The sequence below is a fragment of the Lucilia cuprina genome, chromosome 5, assembly GCF_022045245.1.
Source record: "Lucilia cuprina isolate Lc7/37 chromosome 5, ASM2204524v1, whole genome shotgun sequence".
Classification (NCBI taxonomy): domain Eukaryota; kingdom Metazoa; phylum Arthropoda; class Insecta; order Diptera; family Calliphoridae; genus Lucilia; species Lucilia cuprina.
In genome coordinates this window covers 2,510,708-2,533,848 of record NC_060953.1, presented here as the reverse complement: position 1 = coordinate 2,533,848, position 23,141 = coordinate 2,510,708, and the positions used below count along the sequence as shown (strand labels likewise).

Below are 23,141 nucleotides of genomic sequence, written 5' to 3'. Positions count from 1 at the left end.
GACCAACAAACATTTTTATATAGAATATATGTGCTCAAAATGAATTCTTCTGAATTTGCTTGTAAAACAAAACTAACACAAACATGCCAATTTAATTTTAATTAAATAAAAAACAAAGACACATTTAGGTTTAGTTTAAAGAAACATTATGTAATTAAAACAAAAAAGTAGTAGAAATTTAACTTACAACTTTTTAAAGCTGCCTACGCTGCTGCTAGTAAATCTTCAAATTTTGCTAACTTTGGTCTTTAGGCCGAACATTTGCTTTATTCTTAACATCCTTGCAAACTAAATGTGTCTAAATTAAATAAATAAAAAAAGAAATCTAAATTAGAATTTAGCTTAATAATTTAAATAAACGAAATTAATTGCAATTTTAAATTGTTTTTGTAGTAACTACTAAAAATCTTTAAAAAAAAGAAAGAAAAGCAATATTATAGAAAGTCTTGGAATATGAAGCTTTTTTCTAACTTAAACATTAATATGTACAACAAACCGTTAACGATTTACAACGATTTCAGTTTTTAAACAAACCTTAATAAACTGCCAATTAAAAATTTTAAGTACTAATGAACAATTAACAACAAAATGTAAATACAATAACAAAAACTGAACATTTGTCTAAAAACACAAAATTTCTTTTAAAACAACATTTGGGTACAAATGCATAAAGTCTTTAAAAAAACAACTTTTCTACTATTTAATAATAACTATCAACCAATGAAACTGTAAGAAAAAATTTTACAAAAATAAAACGACATTTTTGAAATTATTACATAAATTTTAAAAACAAAAATAAAATGTAATTATCTATTAATATATTGTATATTTTATAAGTTCTTTTTTTCAAAATAATTATAAACTGTTTAATTTCTGTCTGATTATAAAAAAAAAAAAAAAAAAAAAAACAAATAAAATTTCTATACAAAATTTCCAAAATAGAATTGTATTTTTAAATTAAAACCCAACAAGCTTTAAGCCTCGTTTTCTTGTTAAATTAAAAAAAATATATATAAATATTTAAAACTCTTTCCAATTAGTAAAATTGCCTTAAAACGGTAATAAAACTATTGAAGATTCCAACTTATATCAACTTTGTCATGCCCGGCATTAAGATGTATTTTTCCAAAGTTTTTATCGAAAAAACTTCATGGGATGATGATTTGTTGTTATTGCTGGTGCTGTTGTTTTTGGTGTCATGCATACATAATCGTAATTATGGTTTACACGATAATTATTTTCAACTGGGGCAGCACTATTGTTAGTTTGTTTGAGCAGCCTTTCAATAGTGGGCAGGTGAGTGATTTTATCTCTGACTTGTAGTGGCAGATCGTCATGGGGACCAAAGTGTGTGGATACACCGGTTGTATGGGTATAGGTAATGCCTCCTCCTTGGGCAGCCGGTATTATGGAGATGAGGGAACCATCATGAAATTGCACTTGTACAACTCCGTGGGAAAGCTGCAAAAGAAAAAAGAAAAATTGGATTTATACAAGTTTTATAAAGAAAAATGGGATTTATTTATGGAAATGCTTAAAAACTTTAAACGGATAATGTTTTCTGTAAGAAAAAGTTATTCGCATAAAGTTTTCTAAATGAAAAACTTATTCGTATAAAAATTCTATATTAAAAACCTTTACGGATAAAATTTTGTTATAAAAAGTTTTTATCCGGATAAAATTTTTAAACGAATATTTTATCGGTCAAATTTCTTACAAAAAACTTTATTCGAATAATATTTTCTCATAAAATTTTTTTATCCGAATAAAGTTTTTGATGTTTTCTATAGTTTTCTATAGAAAATTTTTATCCGGATAAAAAATTTTATCCGGATGTAGTTTTCAACCGAATAAAGTTTTATTTTTATCCGGATAAAGTTTTTTCATATGAATAGTCTATCCGGATAGTGTTAAAAAAAAAATATCCGGATAAAAAATTTTATACGTATATAGTTTTCCATAACCGAAATTTGAACCGATTAAAGTTTTATTTGTATCCGGATAAAGTTTTTTTATACAAATAGTTTATCCGGATAGTTTTTTATAAAAAAATAAACGGATAAAGTTTTTGAAAAGAAATTTCATTCTATTCTATAACAAAATATCATGCGAATAAAGTTTTTTACCAAATAATTTTATCCGAATAAAAATTTCTCGAAAAATTTTATCCGAATAAAGTTTTCTCGAAAAAAATTTATACGAAGAAAGTGTTTTTTAACCGAACAAAGGTTTTTAGAAAAAACTTTTATCCGGATAAAGTTTTCTATAGAAAATTTGTATACGGATAAAAAATTTCTCGAAAAATTTTATCCGAATAAAGTTTTCTCGAAAAAATTTTATACGAAGAAAGTGTTTTTAATCCGAATAAAGGTTTTTAGAAAAAAACTTTATCCGGATAAAAGTTTTCCATTTTCATAACCGAAATTTCAACCGAATAAAGTTTTATTTGTATCCGGATAAAGTTTTTTTATACAAAAAGTTTATCCGGATAGTTTTTTATAAAAAAATAAACGAATAAAGTTTTCTGTAAGAAATTTTATCCGAATAAAATTTTTAATATGAAAATTTCCTTTCTATCTTTTGGCCTTTTGCCTCTTACCTCTGTGGCCACTCCAATGCCCTGCACTGTAACTCTTTTAATTGGAACATTTTGCTGCGATGCCATTAACTGCTGCTGTTGTTGCTGCTGCTGTGTTTTACTTTCATAATGCAACGACGACATAGTACTTAAAGAGAAATTAATGGACGACGTTTGCTGAGTCTTAGGCGTAGAGGAATACATTAAAACATTACTTTGATCACGTCTCTGGGTCGTTATAGATTGTGGCTGTAAATCGGTGGTAGGACGACGTCCTAAAACCAGAGGAAAACATGAATGAGAACTCGTTTGATCAGTCAATTCTAAAAGCTGGCAAACATTGCGACAGTGATCAAAACATGACTGTTGATGCTCAAGTAAAGGTTGAGCTTGTGACAGTTCCATTTCAAGATTAAGTTGACGTCCATGTTTATCGTAAACTTTAGTGCCTTCACTGGGTGACCTAGTCACTTTAGCGCCACTATAAAAACAAGCCTCAAAATCTTCTAACGTCTCCATTAAGGCACATTTTGCCTGGCTGCTGTAATAGGTGATTTTAGGTGTTTTACTTTTAACCAAACCCACAAATCGAGCAGCATAAACATATTTCTTCCAGTGTTTTGAAGGTAAATTGTCATAGGAAAATATGCAATCAGCTGAGGTGTTGTTGGGTAAATCTGGAGGGCGTTCTGCTATAGGTAGGCCTCTTCCCGGATCTGGTTGATAGATTATAATACGCATACCATCACTGGAAATCCAACAGATGTCAGTAATACGATCACTATTGTATTTAGCGCGATATTTTATGAATTCCAACACCACTTCACCATGTTTCAAAATGCTCATTATGGCATTTTTAGTCTTATAACGGGTGGGCAGTAAACGTTTGGTATTTAAAGGAGGCACTGATATATGTTCAGGGTTGCTATCAGCTTTATTGTTTACCTTTGGAGTAGCCTCGTTGGAACGTGTTGAGTTTGTTGTACTAGTGGGTATGCCGGGTATCATATTTTGCTGCTGTTGTTGTAATTCCAAATTATAAGAATTTGTTTTTTGAACTGCTGGTGTTTGATTTATTTGCGGTTTAGGTAGAAAATCATTTTCTTGATTTTCCATTTGAAACTGTGGACTTGAAGCATAGGGCCTAAGTGACGAAGGATTTCTCCAGTCTAAGTCCATACTGTCAGCGTTAGAAGTGGTAATGTGTGGCTGGAATGGTTTGTTTTGGGATAGATTATCTTGAGCTGGGTGTTCGTAGGATTGATGTTCATAAATTTGAGCCATGGGAGGACGTCGAGAGTATTTATCTGTAGAACGCGGACGTGATGTACTGGAGGCATTACCTGTTAAAAGAATAGTAAACAAATTCAAAATTATAAGAAATAAAGAATTAATCCGTGATCAATTCTAATTCAGTTTATTACGGTTCCAGTTCAGTTCTATTTCAGTTGTGGTTGTAGCAGTCGTTGTGGCTGGTTTGACAATTGTCGTGGGAACGTTAATTCCGTTTAGTTTTAGTTTATTTTGAGATTGTTTTAGTACTTACTGCTGGCAAATGTTATGATACCACTATCACAACTTGAGGCACTTTGATTATAACCCAAAGAACTGCTCGTACTATTGACACCCATATTTTCCACCGTAGACGATCCAAAACGTTTCATAAAAGGATGCTGCAAAACCTGCTCTAAACTTATTCTTTCAACAGGATTTTTCTTCAACAACTTGTCAATTAAATCTCTAGCATCAAACGACACATACGAAGGAATATGATAATCCGACATGACCACACGATTAAGAGTAGCTTGAACGGCATCAGTGTCAAATGGAGGCTGACCCACTAATAAAGTATAAAACATACAACCCAAGCCCCAAACATCGGCGGGCAGACCATGTGAAGCTCTGGAAACAACCTCGGGCGATATATAGTTGGGAGTGCCACACATGGTAACATGACGTTCATCGGGCCGCTTGAGCTGGGTGGCCAAACCAAAATCAGCTATTTTTATGTGCATATCCTGACTTAGCAGCAAATTAGAAAGAGATATATCACGATGCATTATTTGGTGAGAATGCAAATACAAAAGACCAGCCACAACTTGGCTTAAAATACTGGCCGCCTCGGGTTCAGTCATGGGACGTCGCATTACTTGCTTCATATAACGTTGCAGTTCACCATTTTGCGCTAATTCCAATACCAAATACACATAATTGGCATCTTGAAAGAAGGTATACAATTCCAGTACAGATGGATGCTTCAGACGTGAGTGTATCTCCACTTCCTGGCGCACACGATTCGCCAAGGCAGGACCTTGTATAAGTTTCTTATCTATCTGCAAGAGTAATTGGAATTGTGTTAAAAGCACAAACATTTGATATTTGTTTAATAATTACCATTTTAATGGCCACCATTTGTTGGGTTCTTAAACATTTCGCTTTGTAAACACTGGCGAAACCTCCCTTACCTAATAAATTCATTACTTCATAGTCCTGCAATATAAAATATTCTTATTTGTCGAAATATATTTTAAATTCCTTTAAACTCTTATAACTTACATTAATACTTTCACCCCATTGTGCCGTTTGCAAAGCCATTTTTCATTTAATTTTTTGTATATTTTAATATAAATTATAAATATATTGTTTTTATTAATTTTTTGTAATATTTTGTTATGTTTACATTTAATAAAAACACAACAAAACAAAAACTACAAACAATTGTTTGTTAGATTTATTGGCTGTACTCCTTTTTTCTCTGTGCCAGCGTATTTAAATTAAGAATTCAAAAAAGAACGCCAAAAACAATAAGAGTTTAAACGAGGTGGTGTTAAATAAACAGCTGGTAGACTATCTAAATGTCAAATTCGTAATATAAGTAATACATTATTTAAACTCAAGCTGTCAAACTTTATATATAAAAAAATTTATTATTTCCTCTTGTTCACATCTGCTCTGAATTCGCCTTGAAGAAAACTTTACTAAACACAGCCCACACAAGGTTGTATTTTAATTCATAAGTTTAGACAGCAATATTGCCATATGAATATAAAAAGTAATAAAAATCTTATTTTTACTATAAAAAAATTAAAAAATATTAACATTTTAATTGAAACCATATCAGCTAGTTAATTCTACACTATAATTTCATAGATTTTAAATTATTTTTATAATTTTGCTACATGTAAAAAGTTCATATATAATTTAGGAATTTATCATTTTAACTCGGTGGCATTACTATTATTGTTTTTCTCAGAAATGTCAAGAATTTTTCTCACAGGCTGGCAACAATTTTTTTTACCATAAATAATTTTGTAATCATCATCCAAGAAGGGTGCTCTATATTCTGATTCTTGGTCAATTTTTTTCCTTTTTTACAAAAAATCCAACAGATTTTTTTCATGAAACTATGCTGGCGTTTGTAAAGCAAAACACGCCTTATTGATTGAATGAAAAAACTTTGAAATTTTTAAAATATATTAATGAATAAAAAAGAAAAATATTTTGTCAACTTTTTGACTTGTGGCCAAATTTCACAAGTGCAGTTAAGGCTCCTTGTGAGAAAAATCAACAACAACAAAAACAGGCAACAAGTTTTACGTATTTAAAGTAATTACAAAAATTAAAAAAAAACAATTCATCAAAATAAAGTGATTTTTAATTAAAATATAACAAGTGAAAATGTGCTATAACAAGTGTCTCAGTGTAATTAAACAATTTTAAAATAAAATTCTGAATTTCCAAAACGACAACTAAATTTCTTTAAAAGAACACACCATAAACAATTAATTTATTACAATTTGTTGCTATTTACGTGGGAAACTTAAGAATTCATCGCAAGAGTAGAGTTTCGTGAAATAAAAAAAATGCAATTTTATATTCAGGGTTGTTAATTAGAGCACAAGTTATGAACATTTGTATTTATGTATGCCTGTGTTAAACATCTGGCAACTTTCTAATCGTTGCTTTAATTTGACAGTTCTGCCATCTAACCTCAAACACGGGCTAAAAATTGACAAGTTTTCTCTTCTGCAATAATTGTCGGCCACCACACGGAAAATTAAAAAAAGAAACTTTTTAATTGTTTACACAAATTACAAGTGTTATATTCATAAAACAATAATAAAATTCCGCTAAAACAATATGCCTTAAAGTGCAAATTACAAAAGTTTTTCTCGTAAAAAACGTTAAACAAAACAAGTGAAAAGTGTTAGTAGAAAGAAAAAACGAAAAGTAAAAGAAAAAATAACAACAACTACAACAAAACAGTGACTAAACCAAAATATACTGAGAGATTTGTTGGTGGGATTGATGGAGAAGGAGCTGGGCACCAAATACGCAGTAAATTCTGCGGATGAACTTGACATCGATAGTGATACTCCGCACAAGAAATCAAAAAAGACCAAAAAGAAAAAAAGTAGAAGAACTCACGATAAAACAAACAGCTCACGCAGTCGAAGCAACAGCTTAAGACGTCAATCATCCTCTAGTGGTCACGGTGGTGTCGATGCTAGCAGTCGTGCCACCACCAGTAGTCAAAAACTTCACAATACCACTACCTCCGATAATATAGTTGTATACTCGGATGTAAGTTCTACCGATTTTTCAGATCCCGAGGCGGGTGAAATCAGTTCAGATGCTTCGGTGGGCAAACGTTGTGATAAGCTTCTCACCACTACGAATGTGGGTAAAAAGCGTCACAATGTTGTAACGACTAAGAATAATACCAAACCTGCCGCCCTAAAGACCGATGCGCGTTCCGATGTCAATCTCAGCAGTGATGAGGAAAACTATAGGTAATATTGGTGTTTATTTTAGTACCTATGTCTATGAAGTAATCAATTGCACACTAGGAGCACCTTTATTTCTAAGATTTGTTTTTATATAAAATTTAAAGTATGTGATCATAATTTAATTTTGAGGGAACTGAACTAGAAGTGAACTAGAATTGAACTAGAAGTGAACTAGAAGTGAACTAGAAGTGAACTAGAACTGAACTAGAACTGAACTAGAACTGAACTAGAACTGAACTAGAACTGAACTAGAACTGAAATAGAACTAAACTAGAACTGAACTAGAACTGAACTAGAACTAAACTAGACAACTAGTTTACTAGTACAAAACTAGATAATTATTGAAATTTCAATATTTTTTTAGGTTTGTGTTACAAATTACAAAATGGGTGCCCAGAGTGCAGTTATTTCCCTATTCAATTAATGCTTATTAATATTCACTATAAATTATATATTCTTATTTATTTTTTCTACTCTTTTTATATAATTATATTATAACTTACACGTATTGCAACGCAAGACTTTACCACGCCTTCTCTAGGTGGGTGTAAACAAATATTTAAATATAATTATTGTAAAAACTAAATATGTATTAAACTAATTTTTCATACTTTTTTTAATAATAAACTAAAATAAATTTACTTATTTTAGAAACAAAAGGAAAGAGAGCTTTGATAGTTTATCCCGGCTCTCACCTAATCATGTGCGACGTATCATTCTGGGTTCTCCCGTACCCAGCACGACTAAAGTTAGTCTAAATGAAAGCCACAGTGCAGCCAAAATCTTGGACAACAAAGATAAAGAGCGGCATCAGGTTGAAAGTCGACGATCCTCAATATTGACACCACCCTCAGCCAGTCATAAGTCACAAGAGAAACTTGTGGCCGATGAGTCGGACTGGGATGAGGAATTGGAAAATTATTTGTCTAGTGATACCATTGACACCGATGAATTGGAGGCTGAAATGAAACGACAAAAGCGTAAGAAAAATAAAAAAGACAAAAAACACAAGCGCAGTCGTAAATCAAAAAAGCGCAAAAAGAAACGTAACAAATCCTTCTCCAGCATAGAACCCATATCGGATAATGATTTAGAAGATGTTTTAGATACTAACGTGTCTTTAAGACACTACACACCTCCCGCAGAGGGCGTGCCAACGGCCAAAAGTCCCTCAGATCCTACTTATACACCTATTAAGCAGCGTAGTCCACGTTCTTCGGACACCCCACCTCCTATACGTCCTGGCAGTAGTAATAGCTATTATTCCGAATCGGCTAATATGGCAGTACAAGCAGGTGTTTCAACCACTTCCACAGCGCCGGCAAATAATCTAGTTGGCTTACAAGTTACCGTAACAAATCGTTTGGGTGGCGCACGTCATCGTACACCACCACGTACATCTAATACAAAAAATCGTTTTCCAAATCCTCATTCACCGCATACGCCTCCTCTGTATGCTAGTGGCAGTAGTTCTGTCTCCGGTCGTGAGGTACGTAGTTCACGTTTTGTCATCAGTCCGGGTAAGGATGATCATCGTCATCATCATCACCATCATATACGTCCAGATATTGCTAGCACTCCCGGCAATCATCATTATCATCAACGTCAAACGGCAGCAGTCATTTCAGAGAGTCACAAATATAAAGACACCGATCGTTATTACCACCATCAACCATCGACGCCTCCGCATAAGAAACGAAAAATGCACGAAGTCCGTAATGCTGCGAGTACGCAAAGTTATTATGATCATGGTCGTCATGACAGTCGAAGTAGTTCGCGTAATATGCGGGCGAGTGAATATGATCGTTACAATAGAGATAATTACTCAAAACGTTATTCCAGGTAAGTATGGGGAAAATAATACTGTATATAACTTGTTTTCGAACAAAACTAGAACTGGAATAGAACTGAACTATAACCGATCTAAAACTGAACTAAAACTAAACTAGAACTCAATTAGAACTGAACTATAACCGATCTAAAACTGAACTAAAACTAAACTAGAACTCAATTAGAACTGAACTAGAACTGAACTAGAACTGAACTAGAACTGAACTAGAACTGAACTAGAACTGAACTAGAACTGAACTAGAACTGAACTAGAACTGAACTAGAACTGAACTAGAACTGAACTAGAACTGAACTAGAACTGAACTAGAACTGAACTAGAACTGAACTAGAACTGAACTAGAACTGAACTAGAACTGAACTAGAACTGAACTAGTACTGAACTAGAACTGAAATAGAACTAAACTAGAACTAAACTAGAACTGAATTAGAACTGAACTTAAACTGAACTAGAATAGAACTAGAACTTAACAAGAACTAAATTAGAACTGAAAAAGATTTTTTTGTAGAAAAAGTTTAAAAATATTTTATTTAAAAAAATTTTTTTGAAAAAGTAGTTTCCTTTTTTAAATTTAAAAAAAGTTATATTAAATGAAATTCTTAATTGATTACCGATTAATTATACATTTTATTCAATTTTCTTACATATTGTCTTTTAAACGGATTGGTGGGATGATAAACTGGTGCTGTAATATAGTGTACTTGTCGTTTGCGTGTATCAGGATTAGCACCAGGAAGAGGATTAGCATAATATTTACTAGAAGCTACTTTAGCCGCATGCATCATTGTCTTAAAAGTGGGCCTAACAGTAGAGGTGCTAGTGGGTTTTGTTTCTGTTGCAACTTCTTCTGCCTCATCAGCATCATCTTCTTGAGAGTTATTGTCATCATTTGATTTAGTTGTTTTACCATTTTTAGCAGTAGTATCCTCCACAAAGAGATCTTCTTCAGAGGATTCAGATGTTTTTGTTGTTTTTATGGGTGTGGGAGTGGTGGTGGATTTAGTTTCTGTTGTGATAGAGGATTTTTTATTGTTTATATCTAAGTCCTCTGTGGATGGAGAGGATTCTTCATTAACACGAGATTGATGTTGTGTGGAAGGTGGTAAAGTATAGCTTTCAAAACTGGGTAAAGAAACAGGAGCTATAGGATGCATGTGTGCGAATAGTTCATTATAAGCTGGACCAAACCAGGGTATGGCTATAAATATGGGATGAAAACTATAAGGACAACCACAGCAGCTATTAGGATCTGTATAGGGTGTTTTAAATAAATCCATATGAGCTGTAGGCTCTGCTGAAGGCATATAACCGGGCATTTTCACTTGAGCATAAGAATCAAAACATTCATCGTTGTTTGCTTGATTTAACTGGGCTGAGGAAGGGTTATAATGCTGCTGCTGTTGCTCGTCATGATGTTTGTCAGGACTATCATCTATATTATAAAAAGTTCTTAGAATAGGATCTTCTAAGTACTCTGGAGGTATGTGGGAGTTTTCGCCAGCTAAACGCATTTTGTCATCAGCGTAAAAACTTTGAAAAGGCAACATTTCATCATGAGAAAACCCTAAGTTGGGCATACCCAATACTTCTTCCTCTATTAAGTTGTGGAATTGTTCAGAATTTATTTTATGATCAACAGCTTCTTTTAAAGCTAGAGTGGGTAAATCTTTAGATGGTTTGTTTTCCTGAACACCGTTTACTGAACTTTCTAAAGTTCTTTCTTTTAAGGCTGGAGTTCTAGAAGTTTCTGGAGCAGTTTGTGGTAAAGCTTCATAGTTGTTTTGTTGGATGAAAGTTGTAGGTTTTGTAGGATTGTTGGGAAGTGTAGGATAATCAGCAGCAGTTGTTTGAGCAGTTGGTTGATGATTTGTTTGGGGGCTCACATATGATGGATTATAAAACGGCATTTGAGGTGGCCGTTGCTGAGGGGTATAACTAGGTGGAGGAGCATAATGAGGAGGATTTAATGCAGGAACAACTTGAGATTGTGGTAATGATTGCTGAGGTTGTTGATAACCATAACCAAAATGTTGATTTTGTGCCGGTGTTGCATGTTGATAATTGTTTTCATGTGGCACATTTGTTGCAGCATAATTACCACCATCGATTTTAACAAAATGAGACGGTGTTTGATTCGGTGGTCTGTAGGGAAACTCAGGACCTTTACACATATAATAAGGCTCATGACTACCCGCTATATTTGGTTTTATTTCCACACACACGGTAGTACGTTTTTGTCTAGTAAAAGGTTCATAACCTGGATTTATAAACAATCCTTGAGACACTTGCAAACACAGCAGCAAACTAATAAAAACCGCCAATAAAATTCTCCACATTTTTTATGTTAGAAAATCGAGATCAATAGTTTTACAATTAATTGATTTAAACACTTTATTGGTTATTTAAAAAGTAGCGAAAAATTGTTAGATTTTTGTCTTTAAATATCTTTTATGAAGTCTTTTCTATTCCTCTAGATTTTCAAACTTTAATAGAAATTCATTGATTTCCAAACAAAATTAGTTCAATACAAATCAAATTGCTTTCTTACGAAAAAAAATCTAAGAAAATGTTAAAAAATTTTGTAATTTTAAAGCGCTAAACTTCTTCAAAGCGCTTTAGCTACTAAACTGACAAAAAATGTTGAAATTTCCATTAACCACTAAAAAGTTCTTCTTGACCTACATTTATTGAAATATTGGGAATTTGAGGTATTGAAGAGAAACATTTTCGACTCGTATTAAATTCCAGTTGAGTTGGCATTATTTTAGCAAAAAAAAAAAAAAAACGAAAAAAACTTTTTTGTAGACTTAACCAACTTTTTTGTTTAAACAATTTATTTAAATTTAATGTAAAATTAATAATTTTGCAATAATAAACATTTTTCCTTAATCATCAATAAAATAAAAGTAAACTTTCTTAAGAAAATACAAAAGAAAAATTGGACAAACGTTAACTTAACTTAAAACTTATGTAATTTTATAGCAAAAAAAAAAAAAAAAAAAAAAAACACTAAAATTTGTTCTTTTTATTTTTATTCTTCATCTTCTTCATTTTTAGAAGTCCCAGTCAATCACTTATGCGTATAAGAGGTGGTCAATCACCCTCTTCTACTGCCTATCGTGGTGGTTCACATAAATACAAATATCCCACTTCACCCTCACCGGTACGTTCACGTTCATCGAAACGTGAACGTTATGCCTCACGTTCACGTTCTCCCAGACCGTCACGCTATGCTGAATCACCAACAGATTCGCCACGCAGTGGTACTCATCATTACTATCGCAATCGTCGTTCGTCATCACGCTATCGACGATCACGTTCGAAACATTCTCCTGCCAGTATGTCTCGTAGTCGTTCGCGAACGAGATCACCGTCGAGTACACCGCGTGATTTGAAACAGAAGCGAATAGAGTACAGTAAGAAGATAAGTGAGACGAGTTTATTCGCTGAATTGGTTAAGGATAAACACAAGAGACAAAAAGCTTTGCAGGTAATGTGTGTGTGAGAGAGAGAGAAGTTTTAATTAGAAATTTAAACAAAAACATCATTAAAAAAAAGCTTTTTATGAAAATGTTAAAAAAAATTTAAAAAAACTTTTCGAAACTTTCAAAGAGGCTTTTCATTAAAAATTAAAAAAAAGCTTTTTAATTAAGCTTGTTTTAAAAATATTTCTATTTTGAACAAAAAAAGCTTTTTAATAAAAACTTTTATAAAAAGTTTAAAATAGATGAAAAAAAGCTTCTTCAAAAACATCATTTTAAAAAGCTTTTTTAAACTTTTCGCTAGGTTAGTTTTAAACAAAACTCTGAAAAAGTCTTTTTAACAAAAATCTAAAAAAAGCTTTGATTAAAGCTTGTTTTCGATTTTGGATAAAACTTTGAAAAAAGCTTTTTTTCAAACTTTTCAGTAAGCTAGTTTTAAACAAAACTTTCAAAAAGGCTTTTTAACAAAAACCTAAAAAACTTTTTAATTAAAACTTTGCAAAGTTTTTTTTAAAGCTTTCAAAAGCTCTACTAAAAATGACGTTTAAAAAATCAAAAAAGAGCTTTTTAAAAAATTTTTGAGAATAGAGCTTTTATTGAAGCTGTTCTTCTTATAAGAATTTTTTCCTTAAAAATGCTTTTTAAATAGTTTGTTTTCAAAATGTGAATTCTGTAAAAAGTTTTTCCCTTAAAAGAGATTTTTAAAAATGTTTTTCATAAAATATCATTTTAATAAGCTTCTTCCTCACAGGAGCTTCTTACAAATCTTTTTCCTAAAAAGATGTTTTGAAAAGCTTTTCTTCCAAAGCAGATTTAAAAAGAAAATATTTTTGAAAAAGCTTTAAAAAAATAAAAAAGCTTTTTTTAATATTTTGTATTAAAAAAATATATATTTAAAAAAGCTTTACAAAAAGCTTTCTATACAAAGCTTATTTAGTTATTTTTAAATATTAAAAAAACTTTCGTTTCTCCCCTTCTCCAGGAAATCATTGAAAAACAGGAAGAAAACAGTAATAGTAATGGGGCTTTAGCAATAAACGATAACAGTTCATCCATGGACAGTACGTTACCGGCTGTCAAAGCTAATGCGGATGACACTAACACAACCACCATAACAGCAACTATGGAAAATTCCAAAGAGATCGACATTTCACAAACAGTGCCAGCAAATAAAACTGTACAGCCAGCAGCAACAGAAGCTACAGTGCAGACAACACAACAGAGCAATGGTGTGAAAAAACCAGCAGTGGACGTAAATAACATTCCAATGCCACAAATAGTCAGCAGCCCAACAAACAAGACAAAATCATCAGGTAATGATGAAACAGATCGTGCCCTTACCTCAAGTACCATACCTCCAAAACAACAAGATATAACTACTATCGCAGCAGCAGCAGCAACAACAAAGACAACTACTAAACCTAAGAGTCTCACAGCACTGCCCATGCCTCCAGGCATAACAGCAGCTGATTTAGCAATGGCCACTTCGCCCTCACCACCACCACCAGCATCCAATCATCATCATCATCACCATAGTACGAACACAAATGCCAAGCATCACAGTTCAACGTCCAAAAAATCTACAATTAGTGGTGCGACCACTACGTCAACATCTTCTGCCACCTCCTCCTCCTCAGCTACAGCCAATTCTAACAAAAGTCTGCTTAATTTACCCATGCCCCCCATGGTGCCCGGCAGTGAAGATCTCAGTGGTGATGATGAACTCATTAACAGTCCCGAAGACTTTGATAATCTGGGTGGTGGCGGCAGCAACAGCAGTACCAGTGGCAGCAAATCAAACAAAAATACTTCAGAAACAAAACGCAAACGTCCCGTCATTCTAAATAGACGTGATTCACGCAACAATGTACGTGACTGGGGTGAACGTTGTGTTGATGTTTTCGAAATGATTGCCCAAATAGGTGAGGGTACCTATGGTCAGGTTTACAAGGCACGTGATCATCACACCAACGAAATGGTAGCACTTAAAAAAGTGCGTATGGATCATGAAAAAGAGGGCTTCCCCATAACGGCTGTGCGTGAAATCAAAATTCTACGACAACTAAATCATGCGAATATTGTAAATTTACATGAAATTGTCACCGATAAACAGGATGCTTTAGAGTTTCGCAAAGATAAGGGTTCATTCTATTTGGTATTCGAGTATATGGATCATGATCTCATGGGTCTATTAGAATCGGGCATGGTCGATTTTAATGATGAGAATAATGCTAGTATAATGAAACAACTGCTGGACGGACTTAATTATTGCCACAAAAAGAATTTCTTACATCGTGATATAAAATGCTCAAACATTTTAATGAATAATAAGTAAGTATTGACAAGAGAGAGAGAGAAGGTTGAGAGAAGAATTTTTCAATGGAAAAAGAGTGTAAAGGAGACAGTTTTCTATGGGAAGAGAGTTTATATAAGAAAGTTTTCTATTAGATGAAGTGTTTATAGAAGTTTGTATAAAACTTTGCTAGTAGCAAAGGGATTTATTAAGATTCTATAGATGAAGTTTTCTATTAGATAATGTGATTAGAGAAGAGTCTATGAACAGTCGTCTAAAGATGATACTCATCTTTAAGAAAAGCTATTAAAGAAGAGTCTAAATAAGACCCTGTTAAGTATAAAAGAATCCAAAGACCAGAAAAGTTTCTAAAGAAGTGACTTTTCTATTAGAATATAAGAACCTAAAGAAGATAGTTTTCTATTAGAAATGAGATTGAAGAAGAGTTTAAAGAATACGATTTTCTATTAAAAAGGGTCTTAACAAGACACTTTTCTATTAGAAAAGAGTCAAAAGAAGCAATGTTTTATTATAAAAGAATTGGAAGAAGAAACCTAAAGAAGGCTAAAGATGATAGCTTTCTATTAGAAAAGAGATTAAAGTGTAAAGAATACGATTTTCTATTAAAAAGGGTCTTGACAAGACACTTTTCTATTAGAAAAGAGTCAAAAGAATCGGAGGAAGAAACCTAAAGAAGTCTAAAGAAGTTAGTTTTCTATTAGAAAAGAAGAACGTTCTTTTGATTATAAAACAATATAAAATACCTTTGTTTATAAGAGAAGAGTCTTAAGGGGGTTTCTCTAGGAAAAGGGTTTCTTTCAAGGTAACATTTCTATAAGAAAAGAATCTAAGAATCTAAAATGTCTAAAGAACTTCTCTATTAGAAAAGAAGAGAAGAGACACTAAAAAACAACATTTTCTTTTTGAGAAGACTTTAAATAACACAAACTTCTTTACAATTGCAGGGGTCAAGTTAAACTTGCTGACTTTGGTTTGGCTCGTCTCTACAATGCCGAAGATCGCGATCGTCCCTATACCAATAAAGTCATTACACTATGGTATCGGCCGCCCGAATTGCTATTGGGCGAAGAACGTTATGGCCCACCCATAGATGTATGGTCATGTGGCTGTATACTCGGTGAACTATTCCTAAAACGACCACTTTTCCAAGGCAACTATGAAATGGCCTTACTGGAAAACATCTCGAAAGTTTGTGGTTCACCAGTGCCGGCCGTTTGGCCGAATGTCATTAAATTACCACTCTTTCATACACTCAAACAGAAAAGAACACATCGAAGAAGACTGCGTGAAGATTTTGAATTTATGCCGGTACCAGCTTTGGATCTGTTAGATAAAATGTTGGAATTAGATCCAGACAAACGTATAACGGCAGAAGATGCTCTCAAATCACAATGGCTAAAGAGCGTTAGACCCGAAGAGTGAGTTAAAAAGAGTAACAAATAATTTTCTCTAACAAATTAATTTTTTTTAAACAAATTTTTAATTATTTATAAATATTAAAACTTAATTTCTATTTGTTTTCTTTTTATTGCTATAGAATGCCCGCCCCCATTTTGCCCACTTGGCAGGATTGCCATGAAATGTGGAGTAAAAAACGACGCCGTCAACATCAACAACAGCAGCAGCAACAACAACAGCAACATCAACCCTCGGTTACACATCCTGCTGGAGCAGCTACTGCTCAAGATGCCTAGCAGCAACAAGCTACCGGCGATCATACCTAACAGTGTCGTAGCCCCCTTATTGGTGCATTTGCTTTGGGAAATACAAATAGCAATAGATATCGTGGAGAGTGGCGGTAGGTTTTTGTGTAATGTTTAATCTTCTTAAACATATTGTTGTTATTATAACATTTTTTTTTAAATGCACATAACTGTTATCGATACTTTTTTTTCATATTTATCGAAAAACAAAGGTAACAGTAAAAAAAATTAATCATTTACCAAAAACAAAATTCGTTACCATAATGACATTTTTTTTTAATAATTTTTATGAAAACTACTCCATGAGCACTGGCCGATGTTGCTGGTTACTCATTATTTGTATTTATTATTAATTTACTACTTTAGTAAAGTAGTAAAGTTTTATTTAATAAATGGGTTTTAGTTTGTAAATGATTTTTCTTTGTTTTTTTTTCCTTTTTTAATAACTTTTGTTGTTTTTTTTACTTCTTAAAGGCTCTTCTTTTATTTAGCTTTTGAAATAATGGAGTAGTTTTTTATTCGTTTCTTTTATTAATAAGTTTATGCTTTTAACAACAACACAACAAAGTTATGATTTTTTTTATATATTTATACAAATATTTTTTTTAGATTTTTAGGAATTTATTAGTTCTATTTTATGTAGCAAAATATGCTTAAAAGAGAGACTTTTCTATCAGGAAAAAGTCTTAAAACAAAATGTTTCTATTAGAAAAGGGTTTTTGAAAGACACTCGTTTGTTAGAAGCGAGAATTAAGAAGAGTATAATAAAAGCGTATAGGTTTAAGTAAGAAGGGAAGCCACTCAATCAATAATGAGTGGCTTATATGGTTCCACCTATTTGCGATCCCGTAGTGTTAAACTAGTGGTCATAGAAGTCCATTTGATTACTGTTCTCTACTTTCATATATAAGCCATTTGTTTAACAAAGTTAAGGATATTCTTTAGGCTTATTCCAGATAGCTCATCCAGGCGAGAGAGAGAGAGAGAGCAACAAAGCCGTAACATTGTTCTCTGATTGTATGATGGGCAATAGCAGATAAGGTGAGGTATTCTGTCCTCTACCTTCTTATTATTACAACTCCTACAGTAGTTGTTATATTCGAGATCCATTCTCCTGGCTTGATTGTCAATAGTAGAGAGAGCAGCCAAGCCGAAACATTGTTACTTACACTCCCGTTGAGTTACCCTAGTAGTCATAAGAGACCACTTGATTACTGCTCTCTGCTTCCAGATTTAAACCAGCCGGTTTGTTTAATAAAGTTTAGGGTATTCTTTAGGCTTATTCCAGATAACTCATCATGCAAGAGAGAGCAACAAAGCCGTAACATTGTTCTCTGATTTTATTGTATGATAGGCAATAGCAGATAAGGTCAGGTATTCTTTCCTCTACCTCCTCATTATTACAACTTCTACAGTAGACCCATTTGAAACTCATTCTCCTGACTGCTACTAGCATTCTTATCTGTTCCCTGTAAAAGCTTAACCTGTAAGTTTCACCTAAGAACATCGTATAGAGATCAAATTGATATCGAATAGAGACAGGTGGTTTCACTATACCATTTGATTTGAGCCATTTTGTATAGGTTATTCTGAACGAGTAGCTTACAGCTAGTAAGAGAAAAAAGTGTAAAAGGACCTGTTGAAAAAGAGTCTAAAGAAAACACTTTTCTATTAGAATAGAATCGAAGGAAGATACTTTTGTATAAGAAAATGAGTTTTTATACACTTTTCTATTTGCAAAGATATTTACGAAGAAAATAAGGAAGAGACTATTATATTAGAAAGAATATAAAGATGACACTTTAGTATCAGGACAAAGTCTAAGGAAGGCATTCTTCTATTAAAAAGAAAAATTTTATCTTCATGAAAAGATTCTATAAAGGAATTTTTCTATTTGAAAATAGATTTAGAAAGAGTGTGAAAAAGCTACTATTCTATTAGAAAACCCTCAGTTTTCTATGGGGAAAATGTTCTAAAAGATTTAGACTCTTTGGCACTTGGGCACTTTATATCATTACAAATTAGAAAATAGTATAAAGTTGATAGTTTCGCATTAGAAAGGAAAGACTTTTTCTATAAAAAAGAGACTTCTCTTCTATTAGAAAATAAACTAAAGAAGACATTTTTCTATTAAGATGAATATTAGAAATACACTTTTCTATTATAAAACATATTTAAGAGGAATATAATATATACATTATTCTATTAGCAAATAGTATAAAGAAAGTAATTTTTTATTAGAATAAAGTCTAATGAAGTCATATTTCTATAAGAAAAGTGTTTAAAGCAGATATGTTTTCTATTAGAAGATAGTCTAAAGAGGATGCTTTTCTACTACTTTATTGGAAAAGAGTCGTTGAATGATTATATTAAGAGTCAAGAAAGACATAAAAAAAACAGAAAAGAATCTAATAAAACACTGTTCTTCTAAAAAAGAGTCTGAATAACACACGTTTCCATAAAAAAACTATTTTATTAAGAGTTTAAATAAGATACTATACTATTAGAAAAAAAGTCTAAATAGAAAATTTTTATAAAAGAAAAACGTTTAAGGAACATGCTTTTCTATTATAAAAGAGTCTAAAGAACAACAAGTTCTACTTCAATAGAATCTAATAAATACACTTTTCTAATATAAAACATTTTCTAAAGAAGGCGTTCTTTTTTTATTGGAAAAGATAAAAGACACTTTTATATTCAAGTTCTCATTACAATTGGATCTTCGATCCAGAAAGATTTGACTCATACTGGGGTTTTCTATTAGAAAAGTGTCTAAAGAACGATAAGTTCTATTTCAAAAGTATCTAAGTAATGTACTTTTCTAATATAAAACAATCTAAAGAAGGTGGGTTTCTATTGGAAGAGATAAAAGACACTTTCGTATTCAAATTCTAAGGACAATTGGATTTTCGATCCAGAACGATTCGAGTTATAGTCGTCTAAAGATTTTCAACTTAGCAACAGCTGCATCAATCGAAAGTTTCTTTCCCCACGAAAGAACTATCGGTCACAGTCGTACTGTTAAAACAATAACACTTTACTATAAAGAAAAGTTTTTTTTCTATTCAAGTTCTCAGGACAATTGTATCTTCAACCCAGAACGATTCGAGTAATACTCGGCTAAAGATTGTCAACTTAGCGACCGCTGTATTAAGCGAAAGAACTATCGGCCACAGTCGAGTCTTAGAAAGACTTAATGATGATAATTGTCTAGAGTCTAAAGAAGACACTTTTTTATAGGAAAGAGTCCAAAGAAAGTTATTTTCTATAAGGAAAGTTTTGAAAGCAAAGACTTTTGTATAGAGAAGAGACTAAAGAAAACTGTGTTTGCTTCATTTTCATAAATCTTGTTGTGTTTTGTGCAAAAAAAAACTTGTTACTTTTAGTAAATTATTTATTATGAAACAAATTTTTATAATTTCTTTTTTTTTTATATTTTTTATTGTAGATGATTTTGTGGTTATACAAACAAATGTAATTTTAAAGAAATTCAATTTGAAAAAAAGAAAGAGTTGGCATTTGAATTTTTACAGCTTTGATAACTAATTGTTAAGTTTATATTTTATTTTTATTATAAAAAACAAACAAAATATATTAATTATAAAAAATCCAAAAAAACAACAAGAAGAAAAAAAAAACAAAATTTTGTTTAGCTTAAGTTTATCTTAATAAGATATAGCGCAAACAAGTGGCCACAGACTTGTAACAAACAACCAATAAAACAAAATAACTTTTAGCTCTTAAAATATTAAAATAAAAAAAAAGAAATAAAAACAAATATAGAAATGATTAACAACTACTTATACATATATATATAAACTAACAATTTAGTATAGTTTTTTTTTCTATTATTATCATTATAATATTAATTATAAAATATAAAATCATGTCATTATAAAGAAAAAGCAAAATTAAACAAAAAAACAAATAAATCATTTAAAATGAAAAAAAAGAAAAAAAAATTAATTAAAAACATATTATGTAAAGTAAAGATAACTTATAGACAATGAAACAATGAAGTAAATTAAATTTAAATAAATTAAAATTAAAAAAAGGTTTTGAAATATAAAAAAACAAAACCAAAACTAAATATTTGAAATAAAAAAATAAATAAAAAAAAACATATTAAATATTATAAAAAAATAAAATATTTAGTTTATAAACAACAACAAAAACAAATAAAAATTAATTAAATAAACATATATACAAACAAAAAAGAAAAATAAATAGAAAATATTATTAAATTTAAACATTATGAGAATTAAATCAAAGTTTAAAGGCACAACCACAAAATAAAAAGTTTAAATGGGCAAAAGCTTAAGAAGAATTAAGGTATTTAAAAAAAAAGTTAAAACCGAGTGTGAGTGTGTGTGTGAGACTGAAATGTAACTAAATAAACTAAAAAATTTATAAAAAAAAATAATAAACAATTCTGGGAATTTCTAAAAAAAAACCTAAAACAAAATTTTGTATTTAAATTGAAAATCTTAAAAGGCAAGTTCAATTGTAGTTTTTTTTAAATATTTAGTTTTTATAAAATTTTTAAAATTTTTAGTTTTTTATTTATAAAATATCTATAAAACTAACCTACAAAAAAACGCTCAAAAAATTAAACTAAACAAATTTTTCAGAAAAAAAAGAAAAAAATCTCTTGGCTTGCCTTAATTTAAAAGAGATTTAAACAAACTTTAGAGCGTTTTTTTTTTCATTGTATTATATTTAAAATAATAATTAAATTTATCTTATAATATACATATTATAATATAATAATAATTCTTAAATTGCAAAAAATAGTTTATTTGGAAAGTTTAAAAGTATAATAACTCCTTTTTTTATTAACTTTTTAGTTTTCTTTTTTTTTAATAAAATTGAACAAAACAATTATAATTTCATAACAGTTTTGCTTAAAAACAAAACTAAATTATAATAATTAATATTTATGAAAAAAAACAAAGCTAAATGTTTCCCAAGAACAAAAATCAACCTTGTTAAACTACTATTGATAGATAAAAATTATTATATAAATAAATAATAATAATCCATTAAAACAAAACCAAACAATGAAAAATAAAAATAAAACTTTATTCTATTGTAAAAAGATATTTATTTCTATTTACGAGAGTGATTTATAAAAATATATATATTAATAAAAATATCAAAATTAAACAACAAAGTGTTTTTAATAAAATTTGCCAAAATAAAAACTTTTCTATAAAAAAAATTACCTTCTTTAGGTATTTTCTATAAAAAAGTGTCTGTGTTACTCTCTCTCTCTCTGACTCTCAACTTTAACAATGAAGATTTTTTAGACAGAGAAATCTTTTTTACACACTTTCCTATAAAAACAGACTTCTCTCGACTTTTTTTTATAGAAAAGTGTTATCTTTAAAGCTTTTTCTAGGGGATATAGTCTTCTTTAGACTCTTTTCTAATGTAAAGTCTTCTTTTTAGACTCCTCTCTAATCTCCAGACTTGTTTCTACTATTTTCTGTATAAAATGGCTACTTTCCTAACTACTACCTTATAGAAAAGTATTTTCTTCAGACTCTTAATGTATAAAAGTTTGTTCTTTGTACTCTTTTCCATGGAAAAATGTCTTCTTTAACATATTTTCTATATAAAATAGTCTACATTAGACCATTTTCAGCAGAAAAGTGTATTTTTCAAACTCTATATTTTTTGAACTATGTGGTAAAAGAAGTGTCTTATTTTGACTTTTATCTATAGAAAAGTATATTTTTTAGAACCTTTTCTAAGAAAATTTTCATCTTTACACCTTTTTCTATAAAAACAAGTGTCTTCTTTAGAAACTTTTCTGTTAGTTAGTTTTAAAGGAGAATGTATATACATCAAATCCGAAGAAATAAATCTAGGGCTCCTTAACCAGTGTCTCAGGTGGTAATCGAACCCACTACCTCCGGTCTAAAAGACTAAAACACTAACCACTAACCTACCGGAGGCCACTTTTCTATAAAAACATATTCTTTGGAATACATTTTTATTTATTTATATATACAAAGTCTTTTTTATAAAAATAAAGACTTTTTTTGGCATTTTTCTTTAAAAAAATGGCGTCTCTGAACTATTTTATTAACAAATTGTTTTTCTTATAAAGAAAAGTGCATTTTACTCTCTTTTATAGAAAACTATGTTCTTTTAATAATTTTCAATAGATAATTGATTTCTTTAGACACTTTTCTGTATAAAACTCAAATTATGGGAAAAATTTCTTGTCAAAATACTTTTTTAAAATATTGTCCAATAATTTCTCTCGGTTTATTACATTTACAGAAATACTTTTCAATAACTACAGCGTACTTTTAGGATGATTTTTTTAAACTAAAACAAATTTAAATTTCATTGATTTTTACTATAATCAATACTATTTTATTAACATAATAAAAATCTTTCACTTTAATAAAAAA

General features: G+C 30.7%; 3 protein-coding genes across 4 annotated transcripts; 1 reads left to right on the top strand and 2 right to left on the bottom strand.

The window, feature by feature from the left end:
- Window positions 1–848: 848 nt before the first annotated feature.
- Window positions 849–5,369, bottom strand: LOC111680220 (serine/threonine-protein kinase PLK4). Its single transcript, XM_023441846.2, has 5 exons — window positions 5,135–5,369; window positions 4,973–5,068; window positions 4,125–4,911; window positions 2,600–3,921; window positions 849–1,461 (listed from the first exon to the last, which is right to left on the bottom strand). The coding sequence occupies exons 1-5, from the start codon at window positions 5,171–5,173 to the stop codon at window positions 1,135–1,137; spliced, it is 2,571 nt and encodes an 856-aa protein (XP_023297614.2). The 5' UTR covers window positions 5,174–5,369; the 3' UTR covers window positions 849–1,134.
- A 532-nt stretch (window positions 5,370–5,901) lies between these two features.
- On the top strand, window positions 5,902–20,545 carry LOC111680229 (cyclin-dependent kinase 12). Of its 2 annotated transcripts, XM_046950909.1 has the most exons (8): window positions 5,902–7,371; window positions 7,889–7,909; window positions 8,020–9,210; window positions 12,275–12,707; window positions 13,682–15,030; window positions 15,958–16,431; window positions 16,551–16,811; window positions 20,165–20,545. In XM_046950909.1, the coding sequence occupies exons 1-7, from the start codon at window positions 6,887–6,889 to the stop codon at window positions 16,705–16,707; spliced, it is 4,110 nt and encodes a 1,369-aa protein (XP_046806865.1). In that variant the 5' UTR covers window positions 5,902–6,886; the 3' UTR covers window positions 16,708–16,811; window positions 20,165–20,545. The 2 variants fall into 2 exon arrangements, with proteins under 2 accessions (XP_046806865.1, XP_023297623.2); XM_023441855.2 differs by lacking the exon at window positions 7,889–7,909.
- On the bottom strand, window positions 9,801–11,815 carry LOC111680230 (integrator complex subunit 3 homolog). The gene has a single exon (XM_023441856.2). The coding sequence runs from the start codon at window positions 11,551–11,553 to the stop codon at window positions 9,832–9,834; it is 1,722 nt and encodes a 573-aa protein (XP_023297624.2). The 5' UTR covers window positions 11,554–11,815; the 3' UTR covers window positions 9,801–9,831.
- Window positions 20,546–23,141: the final 2,596 nt, after the last annotated feature.

What these genes read in the sequence shown, in the direction of transcription:
- LOC111680220 (XM_023441846.2), bottom strand. Translation starts at nt 5,173, where the DNA reads ATGGCTTTGCAAACGGCACAATGGGGTGAAAGTATTAAT. An exon ending in AATGGGGTGAAAGTATTAAT is followed by an intron (nt 5,069 to 5,134) that starts GTAAGTTATAAG and finishes TTTATATTGCAG; the next exon opens with GACTATGAAGTAATGAATTT. An exon ending in AAATGGTGGCCATTAAAATG is followed by an intron (nt 4,912 to 4,972) that starts GTAATTATTAAA and finishes TTACTCTTGCAG; the next exon opens with ATAGATAAGAAACTTATACA.
- LOC111680229 (XM_046950909.1), top strand. Translation starts at nt 6,887, where the DNA reads ATGGAGAAGGAGCTGGGCACCAAATACGCAGTAAATTCTGCGGATGAA. An exon ending in AGTGATGAGGAAAACTATAG is followed by an intron (nt 7,372 to 7,888) that starts GTAATATTGGTG and finishes TTGCAACGCAAG; the next exon opens with ACTTTACCACGCCTTCTCTA. An exon ending in CTTTACCACGCCTTCTCTAG is followed by an intron (nt 7,910 to 8,019) that starts GTGGGTGTAAAC and finishes TACTTATTTTAG; the next exon opens with AAACAAAAGGAAAGAGAGCT.
- LOC111680230 (XM_023441856.2), bottom strand. Translation starts at nt 11,553, where the DNA reads ATGTGGAGAATTTTATTGGCGGTTTTTATTAGTTTGCTGCTGTGTTTG.